Below are 17,500 nucleotides of genomic sequence, written 5' to 3'. Positions count from 1 at the left end.
CACTCTCATACACTCTCTCACACACATACACTCTCATACACTCTCTCACACACACCCATACACACTCTCACACACACACTCTGACACTCACATGCACACACCTACCTCCTCACACTCAAACACACTCACCCACTCTCTCACACACACAAACATAGACTCACACAAACACACTCTCTCACAAACACACACTCTCTGTCACACACACAACGACATACACTCACACACACACACACACACACAAACACACTCACCCACTCTCTCTCACAAACTCTCTCACACAAACTCTCTCACACAAACTCTCTCACACAAACTCTCTCACACAAACTCTCTCACACAAACTCTCTCACACAAACTCTCTCACCCACACTCTCACCCACACTCTCACCCACACTCTCACCCACACTCTCACCCACACTCTCACCCACACTCTCACCCACACTCTCACCCACACTCTCTCACCCACACTCTCTCACCCACACTCTCTCACCCACACTCTCTCACCCACACTCTCTCACCCACACTCTCTCACCCACACTCTCTCACCCACACTCTCTCACCCACACACTCTCACCCACACACTCTCACCCACACACTCTCACCCACACACTCTCACCCACACACTCTCACCCACACACTCTCACCCACACACTCTCACTCACACACTCTCACTCACACACTCTCACTCACACACACTCTCTCACACATTCTGACTCTCTCTCACACACTCTGTTTCACACTCTCTCTCACACACTTGGATGAGGAAGTGGAAGGCTGGGTTAGCAAGTTTGCCGATGACATGAAGGTTGCTGGAGTTGTGCATAGTGTGGAAGGCTGTTGTAGGTTGCAACGGGACATTGACAGGATGCAGAGCTGGGCTGAGAAGTGGCAGATGGAGTTCAACCTGGAAAAGTGTGAAGTGATTCATTTTGGAAGGTCGAATTTGAATGCAGAATACAGGCTTAAAGACAGGATTCTTGGTAGTGTGGAGGAACAGAGGGATCTTGGGGTCCATGTCTATAGATCGCTCAAAGTTGCCACCCAAGTTGATAGGGTTGTTAAGAAGGCGTATGGTGTGCTGGCTTTCATTAACAGGGGGATTGAGTTTAAGAGCCGCGAGGTTATGCTGCAGCTCTATAAGGCCCTGGTTCGACCACACTTGGAATATTGTGTTCAGTTCTGGTCGCCTCATTATAGGAAGGATGTGGAAGCTTTAGAGAGGGTGCAGAGGAGATTTACCAGGATGCTGCCTGGACTGGAGGGCATGTTCTACGAAGAAAGATTGAGGGAGCTAGGGCTTTTCTCATTGGAGTGAAGAAGGATGAGAGGTGACTTGATAGAGGTGTACAAGATGATGATAGGCATAGATAGAGTGGATAGCCAGAGACTTTTTCCCAGGGTGGAAAGGGCTATCACCAGGGGGCATAATTTTAAGGTGATTGGAGGAAGGTTTCGGGGAGATGTCGGAGGTAGGTTCTTTACACAGAGAGTGGTGGGTACGTGGAATGCGCTGCCAGTGGTGGTAGTAGAAGCAGATACATTAGGGACATTTAAGCGACTCTTGGATAGGTACATGGATGATAGTTGAATGAAGGGTAGATAGTTAGTTTGATCTTCGAGTAGGTTAAAGGTTCGGCACAACATCGTGGGCCGAAGGGTCTGTACTGTGCTGTACTGTTCTATGTTCTACACACTCGCACAAACGCACGCACAAACGCACGCACAAACGCACGCACAAACGCACGCACAAACGCACGCACAAACGCACGCACAAACGCACGCACAAACGCACGCACACACGCACGCACACACGCACGCTCACACGCACACACTTACACGCACACGCACGCACACACGCACGCACACACGCACGCACACACGCACGCACACACACACGCACACACACACGCACACACACACGCACACACACACGCACACACACACTCACACACACACTCACACACACACTCACTCACACTCACTCACACTCACACTCACTCACACTCACTCACACTCACTCTCACTCTCACTCTCACTCTCACTCTCACTCTCACTCTCACTCTCACTCTCACTCTCACTCTCTCACTCTCTCACTCTCTCACTCACTCTCTCACTCTCTCACTCTCTCACTCTCTCACTCTCTCACTCTCTCACTCTCTCACTCTCTCACTCTCTCACTCTCTCACTCTCTCACTCTCTCACTCTCTCACTCTCTCACTCTCTCACTCACACTCACACTCAGACACAATCTCACACGCACACACTCGTATTCTCACACACACACACGCACACAAACTCACACTCCCACTCTCCACCACACACTCCCTCACTCACACTCTACACCGCACACTCTCCACCGCACACTCCCTCATTCACACTCTCCACCGCACACTCCCTCACTCTCTCACTCACACATACAAACAAGCACACACGCACCCTATGCTGGATGCAGCTTGGGTCTCTCATTCTGTGTGGTTCCTCATACTTCTTATACTCATAACTGTTTTGTGCTTTGTTTTAAGGGTGACCGTGGCTTCGATGGTCTGCCAGGTCTTCCTGGAATGAAAGGAAACCGGGTAAGATTTAGACTCTATTCCATTTCACCTCACTGAGTAAAATTCTGCATGACCAGATTGAGGTTTAGGGTCGTGTTGGATATAAAGTGTTCTTTGTTTTACTGGATGCTTAAAGAGTCAGAGTGTGAGCACAAGAGGGACTGCAGTGAATCGTCCCATTTCAGGGGTTGGTATAAGTTTATGTTCTGGTTAAGAAACATGGAACATTATCCTGCAGGATCGGGAATTGATCGGAGGAGATGCTGTACTGGGTAGGATTTGGACCAGCATATATTGAGTACAAGCCTCAAAACGACAGATAATTATTCATTTTCAGCATGTGGGCGTCACTGGATCGGCCCGGCCCTAGTGTTGAGAAGGTGGTGGTGAGCTGCCTTGAACTGCTGCAGTCCATGTGGGGTAGGTAGACCCACAGTGCTGTTAGGAAGGGAGTTCTGGGATTTTAACTCTGTGAATGAAGGGATGGCGATTATAGATCCAAGTGCGGATGTGATGTGAGACTGAGAGGGAAACTTACAGCTAATGGATTTCTCCTGCACCGACTTCCCCTGTCATTCTAGATGTGGGGCCTCTCAATTCAGTGAAGACCACAATCTCTCAATGTGGCCAAGTTAATAACAAACAGCCATCAACACCAGGAGATTTTCTCAAACCTGAATATTGAAACAGACCTGAGAGACAGAGATTCCAGCCCGGACCGCGGAGGCCCCGTCCCGCGGACCCCCCTGTCCCCCAGAACCCCCGTCCCCCGGACCGCGGACCCCCCTGGACCGCGGATCCCACCGTCGCCCGGACCGCGGACTTTCTAATATTCGGTTTTTGGACAGTTAGACCTTCTGACCTCAGTCATTGAGATACAGGAACAACAGGAGGCCATTCAGGTTAAAAGCCCGCTACCCGACCTGAACCCGACAGGACCCCATGACATGTGGAGGAGTCGGGTCGGGCTGGGCCCCTCTTCCGGATCCAGCTTTCGGGCTTGGGTCGGGTCGGGCCGGACACACACGGTAAGTGCTCTGCTGGTAAGTATTGAAATTAAAAAATCTTACCAGAGCTGGGAGTCTGGGATGAAACTGAGTCTGTGCAGTGAGCGAGTGACATCACGATGATGTCATCACGATGATGTCATCACGATGATGTCATCACGCATGTGCTACATCTTCTTGCAGGTTCAGTGTCAGGAAGGTAAGTAAAGGGATGGTCGGGTCGGGCTCGGGGCTAAATTGGAGGGACCCGGGCCGGGCCGGGGTCATTTTCCCGACCTTAGCAGGCCTTGCATTCAGGTTCTCGAGCCGGTTGCACCATTCAATGAAATCCTGGTTAATATTTATACTAACTCCATCTATCTGCCTTGGCCCCATATCCCATAATACCTCTGTAACAAAAATCTATAAATCTCATTATTAAATGAGCTCCAGCATCTACCACTTTTGTGGGAGAGAGTTCTGCACTTTGACAACTCTTTGGTGAGAAGTGTTTCCTGATTTCTCTCCTGAATGGCCTGGCTCTGAGTTTAAGATTATGGGTCCCCTTGTCCAAGTCTTCCCATCAGGTGAAAAAATTCTCTCTATCAATTCCTTTCAAAATCTTTAAACTCTGTCAGTTGACCCCATAACCTTCTATATTCCAGGAATACAAGCTGAGATAATATAATCTCTCCTCATAATCTCATTTTTGGAGTTCTGGTAACATTCTGGGGAATCTGCACTCAACTCCTTCCCAATATATCCCTTCAAAGGTGTGATACCAGAACTGTACCCCGTGCTCCAGATATGGTCTAACCAGAGTTTTGTATAGCTGTAACAAAACTTACTCCCCTTTATATTCCAGCCCTCTGGTTGTAAAGGCTAACAGTGCAACAACCTTTTTGATTATTTTGTACCTACCACATTTTAGTGATCTATGTATATGAACCCATAAATCTCTTTGGACCTCCACTATTCTTAGCTTTTCAACGTTTAAATAATACTCGGATTTAGCCTTTTTTGGTCCAAAATTGATAAACACACTTTTTTTTCTCCATTCACAGGATATGGGTATCACTGGTCAGGCCAGCATTTATTGCCCCTCCCTAATTGCCCTGAGAAGGTGGTGATGAACCACCTTCTTGACGACTGAGTGCCTTTCTAGAACATTTCAGAGGGCAGTTAAGAACTAACCACATTGCTGTAGGTCTGGAGTCACATGTAGGCCAGACCGGGTAAGGACAGCAGATTTCCTTCCCTAAAGGGCATGAGTAAACCAGATGGTTTTTCATGACAATCGGTAGTTTCATGGTCAGCATTACTGAGACTAGATTTTTATTCCAGATTTATTAATTAACTGAATTTAAATTCCCCAGCTGCTGTGGTGGAATTTGAACTCATGTCACCAGATCATTAGTCCAGTAACATAACCATGATGCTTCTGTTACCTGCACTGAATCCCATCTGCCACAATTTTGCACATTCACTTAATCAATTGGTTTCTCTTTGTAATTATATCCTCTGTCCACATTATGTACTACGTTACCAACCTCGTGTCCTCAACAAACTTGGGAATGTGGCTCTCTATTGCATTATCTAAGTCATTACTAAATATAGTGAACAGTCGAAACCCCAGCACAGACTCTTGTGGGTCACCACGAGTCATAGCCATGCAGTTTGACCACTTGTCTTTTATCCCTACTCTCTGTCTTTACTGCCTCAGCAATTTCCGAACCAGCTCGATAATTTGCCTTCAATTCCATGATCTTTAATTTTAGCCAACAGTCTCTTATGTGAAACCTTGTCGAATGTCTTCATCTATCCTGATTGTGCCAAGAACTAACTCACCACCACCTCTATTATGCCCTCCACATTTTTATGATTCCCACCCCCTCTCCCCCAGACTGTGGGCACAGGCCAGGACCCCTCCCCCTCCCCCTCCCCAACCCCCTCTCCCCCAGACTGTGGACACAGGCCAGGACCCCTCCCCCTCCCCCTCCCCAACCCCCTCTCCCCCAGACTGTGGACACAGGCCAGGACCCCTCCCCCTCCCCAACCCCCTCTTCCCCAGACTGTGGACACAGGCCAGGACCCCTCCCCCTCCCCCACCCCCTCTTCCCCAGACTGTGGACACAGGCCAGGACCCATCCCCCTCCCCAACCCCCTCTCCCCCAGACTGTGGACGTAGGCCAGGATCCCTCCCCTCCTCCTCCTCATCTCCCCCAGACTGTGGACACAGGCCAGGACCCCTCCCCCTCCCCCATCCTCTCTCCCCCAGACTGTGGACACAGGCCAGGACCCCTCCCCCTCCCCCTCCCCAACCCCCTCTCCCCCAGACTGTGGACACAGGCCAGGAACCCTCCCCCTCCCCTTCCCCCTCTCTCTGCCCCTTAGGAATATCTCTGCAGTTTCGCGGAAACATGGAAGAGGTTGACAACCATCCACTCTGAGTTTTCCCCAAGGAAATGGGAAGGACAGGGCGGCGCAGTGGTTAGCACCGCAGCCTCCCAGCTCCAGCGACCCGGGTTCGATTCTGGGTACTGCCTGTGTGGAGTTTGCAAGTTCTCCCTGTGACCGTGTGGGTTTCCTCCGGGTGCTCCGGTTTCCTCCCACAGCCAAAGACTTGCAGGTTGATAGATAAATTGGCCATTGTAAATTGCCCCTGGTGTAGGTAGGTGGGAGGAGAATTGAGGGAAGGTGGGGATGTGGTAGGGAATGTGGGATTAATGTAGGATTATTATAAATGGGTGGTTGTCGGTCAGCACAGACTTGGTGGGCCGAAGGGCCTGTTTCAGTGCTGTATCTCTCTGACTCTATGAAAGGCTGCCAATCATCCTTGAGAAAGGCAGTGGGTTGCTGGGGGTGGAAATTTAAATACCTCAGATGTGACTGAAGAGCTTGTGTTAAAAGGACTTCTCTTAACGGGCTGGCTTTTTGTTAAAAGGGAAAATTAACTTCAGAGGGAAGAACCGTTGTTTGGCAAACATTTTTTCTGACTTTGCTTTTCAACACAAGACTGGCCATCACAACATGACTCATCAAAGGATTCATGTCATGTGCCAGTGTTAGTGTTTTCCTCTTTCTGTCTCCCCTCCCTCCCTCTCCCCTTCTCTCTCTCACTCTCTCTATCTCTCTCTCTTTCACCAATCACATAGAGAGTTGTTTGCCAAATCTAGATGGAACCTCTTCAAGCTTTCAGCCGCTTCACCTGTCAGAAGCCTCTTGCAACAGTGCCTTCCAAACCCACGACCTCTTCCAACTAGAAGGACAAGAGCAGCAGATGCATGGGAACACCACCACCTGCAAGTTCCCCTCCGAGTCACACACCATCCTGACTTGGAACTATATCGCCGTTCCTTCACTATCGCTGGGTCAAAATCCTGGAACTCCCTTCCTAACAGCACTGTGGATGTACCTTACCTCCTGTAACGATTTGAGTGCTAAAGCACACTGCATTATGCCGCATATTCTGGTTTAATATCAGACTTTCTTTCATCAGAGAAATGCTGTGATTTTACCCTGAATTTATGTCCCAGAAACTGGGCAGGAGGGTTCGTAACCAGAGCGACACAGATTGAAGGTAATTGGTAAAAGAACCAGAGGGGGAGATGAGGAGAATGTTTTTTAGACAGTGAGTTGTTGTGATCTGGAATGCGCTGCCTGAAAGGGCGGTGGAAGCAGATTCAATAATAACTTTCAAAAAGGAATTGGATAAATACCTGAAAAGGAGAAGTTTGCAGGACTATGGGGAAAGAGCAGGGGAGTGGGACTAATTGGATAGCTCTTTCAAAGAGACAGCACAGGCACGATGGGCCAAAAGGCCTCCTTCTGTGCTGTATGACTCGATGGTTGATAGATTTCACTCCAAATGAATCAGTAGCTGATCCAAAAGGAGGTACTATTCCTGGAGTATTATACAACAATTCTCTTTGCGTGATTTTGTGCTGTGCAGTTTGTTAAAAGCAGATGAGATTTTCTTGGCCTCGACTCCTTCCTGCTGTTTTTATGTAAAATATATTCTTTGCAGCTTTTGCAAGTCTTTCTGCTGTTGGCCGTTCACTGCATTTAACTGAGCGAGATGGAAGCTGTGGATTTAAGGTGTAGCTTTTCTGAGCAACTGAAAACGTTGGTTCTTTATTTTTACAGGGTGAGACAGGAGCATTGGGTCCACCTGGGCCGCCAGGAGATGACGGTGAAAGGGTAAGTCTCTAAAGCACCTTATTTTCTCTATTGCTTCAACCTCTCGTCACTTGGAATCTGATAGGATCTGTTCTCTGCTCAAAAGGCTCTATTTCCCTTCAGTTACAAATCTCATTCTGTGTCTTGTTTCTTCAGGGTGATGACGGAGAGATTGGGCCCCGAGGATTGCCTGGTGAAGCTGTAAGTTGCCCATTTTGGAAAAATCTTCCAAAACAAATCTTTCATGGTAGTGGAACAGATGAGAAGGTTGTTCACAAAAATGTATATGGCATCCTTAACTTTATTAATAGAGGAATAGAGTACAAAGCAGGCAAGTTATGGTGAACCTTTAGAAATCAATGGTTAGGCTGCAGCTGGAGTATTGTTTGCAAAGAGAAGGGGTGATTCTGGACTTTGTTTTAGGGAATGAAGCTGGGCAGGTGGAACGGGTATCAGTGGGAGAGCATTTTGGTGGTAATGATCATAAACACGGGTGAGGTCCTGGAGGACTGGAGAATTGCTAATGTTGTCCCCTTGTTTAAGAAGGGTAGCAGGGCAAATCCAGGTAATTATAGACCGGTGAGCCTGACGTCAGTGGTAGGGAAGCTGCTGGAGAAGATACTGAGGGATAGGATCTATTCCCATTTGGAAGAAAATGGGCTCATCAGTGATAGGCAACATGGTTTTGTGCAGGGAAGGTCATGTCTTACCAACTTAATAGAATTCTTTGAGGAAGTGACAAAGTTGATTGATGAGGGAAGGGCTGTCGATGTCAGAAACATGGACTTCAGTAAGGCGTTTGATAAGGTTCCCCATGGTAGGCTGATGGAGAAAGTGAAGGCGCATGGGGTCCAAGGTGTACTAGCTAGATGGATAAAGAACTGGCTGGGCAACAGGAGACAGAGAGTAGCAGTGGAAGGGAGTTTCTCAAAATGGAGATGTGTGACCAGTGGTGTTCCACAGGGATCCGTGCTGGGACCACTGTTGTTTGTGATATACATAAATGATTTGGAGGAAAGTATAGGTGGTCTGATTAGCAAGTTTGCAGACGACACTAAGATTGGTGGAGTAGCAGATAGTGAAGGGGACTGTCAGAGAATACAGCAGAATATAGATAGACTGGAGAGTTGGGCAGAGAAATGGCAGATGGAGTTCAATCAGGGCAAATGCGAGGTGATGCATTTTGGAAGATCCAATTCAAGACTGAACTATACAGTAAATGGAAAAGTCCTGGGGAAAATTGATGTACAGAGAGATTTGGGTGTTCAGGTCCATTGTTCCCTGAAGGTGGCAACGCAGGTCAATAGAGTGGTCAAGAAGGCATACGGCATGCTTTCCTTCATCGGACGGGGTATTGAGTACAAGAGTTGGCAGGTCATGTTACAGTTGTATAGGACTTTGGTTCGGCCACATTTGGAATACTGCGTGCAGTTCTGGTCGCCACATTACCAAAAGGATGTGGATGCTTTGGAGAGGGTGCAGAGGAGGTTCAACAGGATGTTGCCTGGTATGGAGGGCGCTAGCTATGAAGAGAGGTTGAGTAGATTAGGATTATTTTCATTAGAAAGACGGAGGTTGAGGGGGGACCTGATTGAGGTGTACAAAATCATGAGAGGTATAGACAGAGTGGATAGCAAGAAGCTTTTTCCCAGAGTGGGGGATTCAATTACAAGGGGACACGAGTTCAAAGTGAAAGGGGAAAAGTTTAGGGGGGATATGCGTGGAAAGTTCTTTACGCAGAGGGTGGTGGGTGCATGGAACGCGTTGCCAGTGGAGGTGGTAGACGCGGGCACGATAGCGTCTTTTAAGATGTATCTAGACAGATACATGAATGGGCAGGAAGTAAAGAGATACAGACCCTTAGAAAATAGGCGACATGTTTAGATAGAGGATCTGAATCGGCGCAGGCTTGGAGGGCCGAAGGGCCTGTTCCTGTGCTGTAATTTTCTTTGTTCTTTATAATTCAGTTCGATTAGTGGAGTTATGGAAAAGGACAAAGATAGACCAAAAGTAAAAATTCTCAATGGCAAAAGGCCAATTTTACTAAGCTGAGATGTGATTTGGCAAAAGTGGACTGGAAACAGTGACTTGAAGGTAAATCAGTGTCAAAGCACGAGGAGACAATCAAAGAAGAGATAGAAAGGCTTCGGAACAAATATGTTCCCACAAAGAAAAAGGGTGGGACTTCCAAATCTAGACTTCCCTGGATGCCAAGGAGCATACAGAGTAGGATAAGGCAAAAGAGGGAAGCTTATGTCAGATACAAAGAATTCAATATTGCTGAAAACCTAGAGGAGTAAAGAAAGAGCAGGGGTGAAATTAAAACAGGAAATTAGGAAAGCAAAGAGAGGACATGAAAAATATTGGCGAGTAAAATCAAGGAAAACCCAAATACATGAAAAGTGAGAGGATAACTAAGGAAAGAGTAAGGCCTATTAGACACCAAAAAGGATAATGTGTGTGTGGAGGTGGAGGACACGGTGTCGTTTGTTGTGTGATTGCCTTTAAGAGTGATTTCCTTTTAAGATCTTAGTATGCTAATGAGCTAAGTATCACGACATAGTCACGTGACTCGAAGATCAGAGTCGCTCTGCTACTGTAACACCTAGAGGCAAGTTCTGTAAATAGTTAGCTCTATACTATATATAATAGTTTAGCTGTAAATAAACCTGTTTTGAGATCTTCAACCTACTGGACTCCACGCATCTCATTTATGTTGCATCAGACAACATAAAAAGAACTCATTATATGGTGGCAGCTGTGGTGAGAAGACAGAATCCTAGATTGAAGGCCACAGGTAGAACAGCTTTAAAAACTACCCTTTCTACAGCCAGAAGAGAGAAAGTTAAAAAGAAATACTGGCCCAACAGTTGAAAAAAAAAGAGAACTTACCTCTGTAAGTTCTGTACCAGCTGTAGAAGACAGAGCTCTGAATGACAGGCTGCAAGTCAATCATGTGATCAGGTGAATCATTGTGTCATTGGTAGAGGAATCCCAGTAAAAGAAAAGCTCTGAAGTGCTCAGAAAATTGATTTTTTTTCAAAAGCTCCATGGTAGAAAAAATAGGGAAAACCCGACTCCTTTCCCAGGCTGATCAGGTAATGCCATTACAGGAGGTGCCGACACCAAAAAGCGCGGGAATCCTCCATTCACGCAGCTCACAGCTAAAACTATAAAAAAAACCATTAAATCACTCGAACACTGCAGAGCCTTCACTCACTCAGCCAAAGTTTTTAAAACAAACCATAAAGCCCCTCAAGCATGAAGAATTGCCTATTGACAGCTGTTTTAACAAACTCCAGCAGAGAGAAAAAAAGCACTTGAAATGCCTATTGCATAACTGTGTAAACTGACAGACTAGAGTGTTGGAAGCAAGACAAACAGACAAGCACTGCTAAGCACCTCCTCCTCTCAATCAAAGCTGCCAAGAAAGTTTGTTTTTAAAGGGACAAGTACAGACTCATAGATTAAGACTTAAAGCAAGTTTAAAGCAAAGAACAGCAGAAGAATGGATACCAAATTTCCCAGCATGAGCTGGAAAGCCTTGGATATCCTATCTGAGTTCCAACTGTTCAAACAAAGAAGCTGTTATGCTTCACAGACCCTGTGATTACAGAACCAGGAAAAACAAGCTGTAAAAATACTAATAGTGGTTGGAAATGAGGGATTGCACAGAATCAATATCTCAGGCTTATCTGACCAGGGCCAGAAAGATCCTACAAAGATATGGAAGTGCTGGAAGATCAACTCAGATTAAGAGTGAATTTTAGAATTCACCGCCTGGAATTGATATCCTACAGACACCAGCCACTGGAATCAATAGATCAGTTTATCAGTAGATGCTGTAGGAAGGGCAATGAATGTGATTTCTCAGAAGTTGAGTTGTCAGACCAAACAATGCAGCTGGTGATTATATCAACACCCATTGAAGGGTTTCAGAAAGACCTCTTGGGGAAAAACAAGGTCACAGCATCGACGCACTTCTCGAAGATGGCAGGAAATACAAAGCCATTGTAGCTGGACAAAAGCACATGCAAACACTATCGGTGCAGCCAACAGTATTGGCACCATAACCAGGTCAAAAAGAGCAAGCAAACTATGTGGCAAATGTGGTCTGTCCCACTCACGGCAAAGTTGTCCTGCATTTCGAGACCTATGCAAGGTGTGCGGTGCAAAAGGACACTGGGCCCGTCTATGCAAGCCAATACACAAAGTCCACGCCAAAACAGACCTGAGACAAGACTCAGAGGGAATTAATTTTCAGCCACAGACGAACAAGCATTCCACACTGTGAACCTGACACATCATGTTGATGAAGTCCAACAACTGGAAGCTTTCGCCATTATTAACATCACATGGAAAAAGAAAGCTGGAAAGCATCCACTCAGGGTCAAGATTGACACCAGCACGAGTGCAAATATCCTACCAGTCCGAATCCTCATATATGTACCGGAGTGGTTGGAAATCAATGATACAACCGACAACTGCCAGACTATCTGCATACAACGAGTCACCCTTCCTGTGCAGTGGCACATTAACAATGCAATGCAGATACGGCAAATCGGCATGGAAACCACAAACATTCTACCTAGTAGACACGAGCGGACGAGCAGTGGCAGGATTACCAGCGGGTAAGGACCTCAACATCATAAATATCCACAAGAGCATTGCCAAGGGGAACTCTCCAAGGACCGGAACCCAATCGCAGTCTCTGACCAGCATCAAACGGTGCAGTGTGGAAACCCAGCAACAGCACAACTATACCCTGCCTTCACTTCTGCTCGCTAGAGAACTGCCAGCACCACAACGAGCCAGAACGGACAGGTGTCTCCACGAGACCAAGTACTCTTCCCCCAACAAGTCCTCAACCCTGAGCCTTCAGATGAAGAGGATGAGGAGAGGCGAAGGACACGCAATATCCCAAAGAGGCAGAGGAGGAATGAGTTGAAGTATTGTCTGTTGGCTCTTTGAGATGATTTGCCGGAACTTTCCAAGAATGACATGGCCTCAAAGGTTGTCATCTTGAGAAAAGCAACAGAGTATATTAGTAGGCTTAAGGCAGAGCAACAGAAACTGAATGCAGAGAGGAAGAAACCTCAAACAGCTGCGACACAAATTCTCTGAGCAAGAGTTGTCAAACCACCAAAACGATGAGCTGAAATGTGAGTTGGCAAAAGTGGACTGGAAACAGCGACTTGAAGGTAAATCAGTGTCAGAGCAGTGGGAGACATTCAAAGAGGAGACAGAAAGGATTCAGAACAAATATGTTCCCATAAAGAAAAAGAGTAGGACTCCCAAATCTAGACTTCCCTGGATGCCAAGGAGCATACAGAGTAGGATAAGGCAAAAGAGGGAAGCTTAGGTCCAATACAGAGAATTCAATATTGCCGAAAACCTAGAGGAGTAAAGAAAGAGCAGGGGTGAAATTAAAACAGGAAATTAGAAAAGCAAAGAGAGGACATGAAAAATATTGGCGAGTAAAATCAAGGAAAACACAAATACATGAAAAGTGAGAGGATAACTCAGGAAAGAGTAAGGCCTATTAGACACCAAAAAGGATAATGTGTGTGTGGAGGCAGAGGATGTGGGTGTTGTTCATGAAAGCAGACTTTGTAGTTAAGGAGGAGGAGTGTGAAATTTTGGATGGGATAAACATTGTGACATTATATTAAAGGGTTTAGTATCCTTGAAAGTAGATAAAATGTATCCCAGACTATTAAGAAAAGCAAGGGAAGAAATAGCAGAGGCTCTGACCATGATTTTCCAATCCTCTGGCACCACATGTGGACTGGATGACAACTAACATTTTACCTTTTTTTATTCTTTCATGGGATGTGGGCATCACTGGCTAGGCCAGCATTTGTTGCCCAGCTCTAATTTCCCTTAAATTGAGCTGATTGTTAGGCCATTTCAGAGGGCATATAAGAGTTAACCACATTGCTGTGGGTCTGGAGTCACATGTTGGCCAGACCAGGTAAGGACGGCAGATTTCCTTCCCTAAAGGACATTAGTGAAGCCAATCAGCTTGTATAACAATCGCTGATGATTTTTATGGCATCATTACCAAGACTCGTTTTCCAATTCCAGATTTGTGTTAATGAATTGAATTGAAATGCTACCAGCTGTCAAGATGGGATGTGAGCCCCTGGCCTCAGGATTACAAGCTCAGCAACATTACCCCTACTCCACCATCTCGTTCTGGAGTAAGGGGTGGACTGAGTAATTACAGGCCAGTCATCCTAATATCGGTGGTGGAAAAATTATTGAAAGAAATTCAGAGGGATAGTATTAACAACCATTTAGAAAGATATGGATTAATCAAGGTGCATCAGCATGGGTTTGTAAAAGGAAGGTTGTCTCTGAATAAACTGATTGAATTTTTTGAGGAGGTAACAAGGGGAGTTGATGAAGGAAGCACATTATGGACACATGAATTTCAGCAAGGCTTGTGACAAAGTCCCACATGTTAGGTTAGTCAGAAAATAGGAACTAAAATTGGCTCAGAAGCGGGAAGCAAAGGGTAAAGTTCGACTGGCTGCTTTGTAACTGGAAGGCTGTTTCTAATAGGGCTCCAGAGGACACAATATTAGGTCCCTTGCCTTTTGGTGGTATATATCAGTGATTGAGACTTAAAGTCAGCGGCGCTTGAGATGGCTTGGCCATGTGAGCCACATGGAAGATGGCAGGATCCCCAAAGACACATTGTACAGCGAGCTTGCCACTGGTATCAGACCCACCGGCCGTCCATGTCTCCGCTTTAAAGACGTCTGCAAACGCGACATGAAATCCTGTGACATTGATCACAAGTCGTGGGAGTCAGTTGCCAGCGTTCGCCAGAGCTGGCGGGCAGCCATAAAGACGGGGCTAAAATGTGGCGAGTCGAAGAGACTTAGTAGTTGGCAGGAAAAAAGACAGAGGCGCAAGGGGAGAGCCAACTGTGTAACAGCCCCAACAAACAAATTTCTCTGGAGCACCTGTGGAAGAGCCTGTCACTCTAGAATTGGCCTTTATAGCAACTCCAGGCGCTGCTTCACAAACCACTGACCACCTCCAGGCGCGTATCCATTGTCTCTTGAGATAAGGAGGCCAAAGAAGAAGAGACTTAAATGTAGGGGGCATGATTAAGAAGTTTGTATTTGATATGAAAATTGGCCATGTGGTTGATAGTGGGGAGGGTAGTTGTAGGCTGCAGGAAGATATTGATGGTCTGGTCAGGTGGGCAGAAAAGTGGCAAATGGAATTCAACCTGGAGAAGTGTGAGGTGATGCATTTGGGGAAGTCAAACAAGGCAAAGGAATACACAATTAATGGGAAAATACTGAGAGGTGTAGAGGAAGTGAGGGACCTTGGTATGAATGTCCACAGATCCCTGAAGGTAGCTGGACAGGTCAAGAAGGCATATAAGATATTTTCTTTATTGGCCGAAGCTTGGAGTATAAGAGCTGGAAGGTAATGCTAGAACCATTTAAAGCACAAGTTAGACCACAGCTAGAGTACTGTGTGAATTTTAGTTTTGAGGAAAGATTGGATAGGCTGGGGTTGTTTTCTTTGGAACAGAGGAGGCTGAAGGGGAGATTTATTTGAGGGGTATAAAATGATGAAGGGCCGAGATAGAGTGGATAGGAAAAACCTATTTCCCTCAGCAGAGAGGTCAATAACCAGGGGGCAGAGATTTAAAGTAATTGGGGGAAGCATTAGAGGGGAGTTGAGAATTTTGTTTCATCCAGAGGGCAGTGAGGGTCTGAAACCCATTGCCTGAAAGGGCAGAAACCCTTATAACATTTGAAAAAACACATGGATATGCACTTGAGGTGCCGTAACTGACAGGGCTACGGACCAAGACTGGAAAGTGGGATTAAGCTGGATGGCTCTTTGATGGCCGGTACGGACACAATGAGCCGAAAGGCCGCCTTCTGTGCTGTAAATATCTGAGTCTATGAATTATAGTCACCACACTTTAGGAAGAATGCCAAGGCTTTGGAAAGGGTGCAGCGGAGATTTACTAGAATGGTTCCTGGGATGAGGGACTTCAGTCTCTCCATGTAACTGGAGAAGCTGGGATTGTTCACCTTAGAGCAGAGAAGGTTACGATTAGATTTAATAGAGGTGTTCAAAATTATGAAGTGTTTTGATAGAGTTATTAAGGTTCAGTAACCTGAGGACACAGATTTAAGTTAATTAATTGATAAAAGAACCAGAGGGGGAGATGAGGAGAGTTTTTTTTATACAGTGAGTTGTTGTGATCTGGAATGCGCTGCCTGAAAGGGCGGTGGAAGCAGATTCAATAATAACTTTCAAAAGGGAATTAAATAAAAACTTGAAAAGGAAAAATTTGCAGGGCTATGGAGAAAGAGCAGGGCTGTGACATAAATGGGTTTTACACAAGATAAGGGTTCATGGAGTTGGGGGTAATATATTAACATGGATAGAGGAGTGATGAATATACGGGAAGCAGAGAGTAGAGATACTCAGGACAAGTTGCAGGCTGTGACTACTGGAGTGGAGTGTCACAAGGATTAGCGCTGGGGCCTCAGCTATTTACAATCTATATTAGTGACTTCGACGAAGAGACAGAGAGTAATGCATCCAAGTTTGCTGCCTACACAAAGCTAGGCTGCAATGAAAAAGAAATAGAAAGGTTAAGGGAGTGGGCAGCAAGTTGGAAGATGGAATATAATGGGGGAAGTGTGAGATAGTTCACTTTGACAGTAAGAATAGAAAAGCAGAATCAAAAGGTGTGAAACTGGTAAATGTTGATCTTCAGAGGAAGTTGGGAGTACTCATACAATAAACAGAAAGTTAGCATACAGGTACAGCAAGCAATTAGGAAGGCAAATGGCATGTTGGGGATTGGAGTACAGGAATAAAGAAGTCTTGCTGCAGTTGTGGTGTGCTTTGGTAAAGGGAAATGGTAGCCTAGTGGTATTGTCACTGAACTAGTAATCCAGAGACCCAGGGTATTGCTCTGGGGACACAGGTTCAAATCCCACCACAGCAGCTGGTGGAATTTAAATTCAATTAATTAATACAAATCTGGAATTGAAAGTTAGTCTCAGTCTTACAAAGAACAAAGAAAATTACAGCACAGGAACAGGCCCTTCGGCCCTCCAAGCCTACGCCGATCCAAATCCTCTATCTAAACCTGTCGCCTATTTTCTAAGGGTCTGTATCTCTTTACTTCCTGCCCATTCATGTATCTGTCTAGATACATCTTAAAAGACGCTATCGTGCCCGCGTCTACCACCTCCGCTGGCAACGCGTTCCAGGCACCCACCACCCTCTGCGTAAAGAACATTCCACACATATCCCCCCTAAACCTTTCCCCTTTCACTTTGAACTTGTGCCCCCTTTGTGTATTGGTAAAAACCCACCAAGTTCATCAATGTCCTTTAGGAAAGCAACTCTGCTGTCCTGACCTAGTCTGGCCTATATGTGACTCCAGACCCACTGCAATGTGGTTGACTCTTAACTACCCTCTGAAATGACCTAGCAAGACGTTCAGTTGTCCAGGAGAATTAGGGATGGACAACAAATTCTGGCCTTGCCAGTGATGTCCACATCATGAAAGAGAAAACAGCTGGAGTATTGAGTGCAGTTTTGGTCTCTGTACCTCAGGAAGGATATCCTTGTCTTGGAGGGGCAACCTGTGATGAGAGGGTTGTCCTGATGAGAGAAATGGAGTAAAGTGAGCCGATACTCTCTGGAGTTTAGAAGAATGAGGGATGATCTTATTGAAATATGTAAGATTCTCAATGGGGTTTGACAGTGTTGATGATGAGAGGC

The 17,500-nt window shown here is 46.0% G+C and overlaps 1 protein-coding gene across 1 annotated transcript in view; it reads left to right on the top strand.

The window, feature by feature from the left end:
- LOC137373152 (collagen alpha-1(XI) chain-like) overlaps positions 1-17,500 on the top strand; it is a 612,019-nt gene that overhangs the window by 240,957 nt on the left and 353,562 nt on the right. Inside the window, exons 18-24 of the mRNA XM_068038011.1 lie at positions 2,520-2,573; positions 7,685-7,738; positions 7,874-8,048; positions 9,685-9,727; positions 10,764-10,815; positions 12,506-12,666; positions 13,848-13,920. Coding sequence (XP_067894112.1) covers positions 2,520-2,573; positions 7,685-7,738; positions 7,874-8,048; positions 9,685-9,727; positions 10,764-10,815; positions 12,506-12,666; positions 13,848-13,920 — 612 coding nt within the window. The remainder of the gene's footprint in view (positions 1-2,519; positions 2,574-7,684; positions 7,739-7,873; positions 8,049-9,684; positions 9,728-10,763; positions 10,816-12,505; positions 12,667-13,847; positions 13,921-17,500) is intronic.

This window comes from Heterodontus francisci, chromosome 8, assembly GCF_036365525.1.
Source record: "Heterodontus francisci isolate sHetFra1 chromosome 8, sHetFra1.hap1, whole genome shotgun sequence".
Taxonomy (NCBI): domain Eukaryota; kingdom Metazoa; phylum Chordata; class Chondrichthyes; order Heterodontiformes; family Heterodontidae; genus Heterodontus; species Heterodontus francisci.
This window is presented reverse-complemented; position numbering and strand designations above follow the sequence as displayed.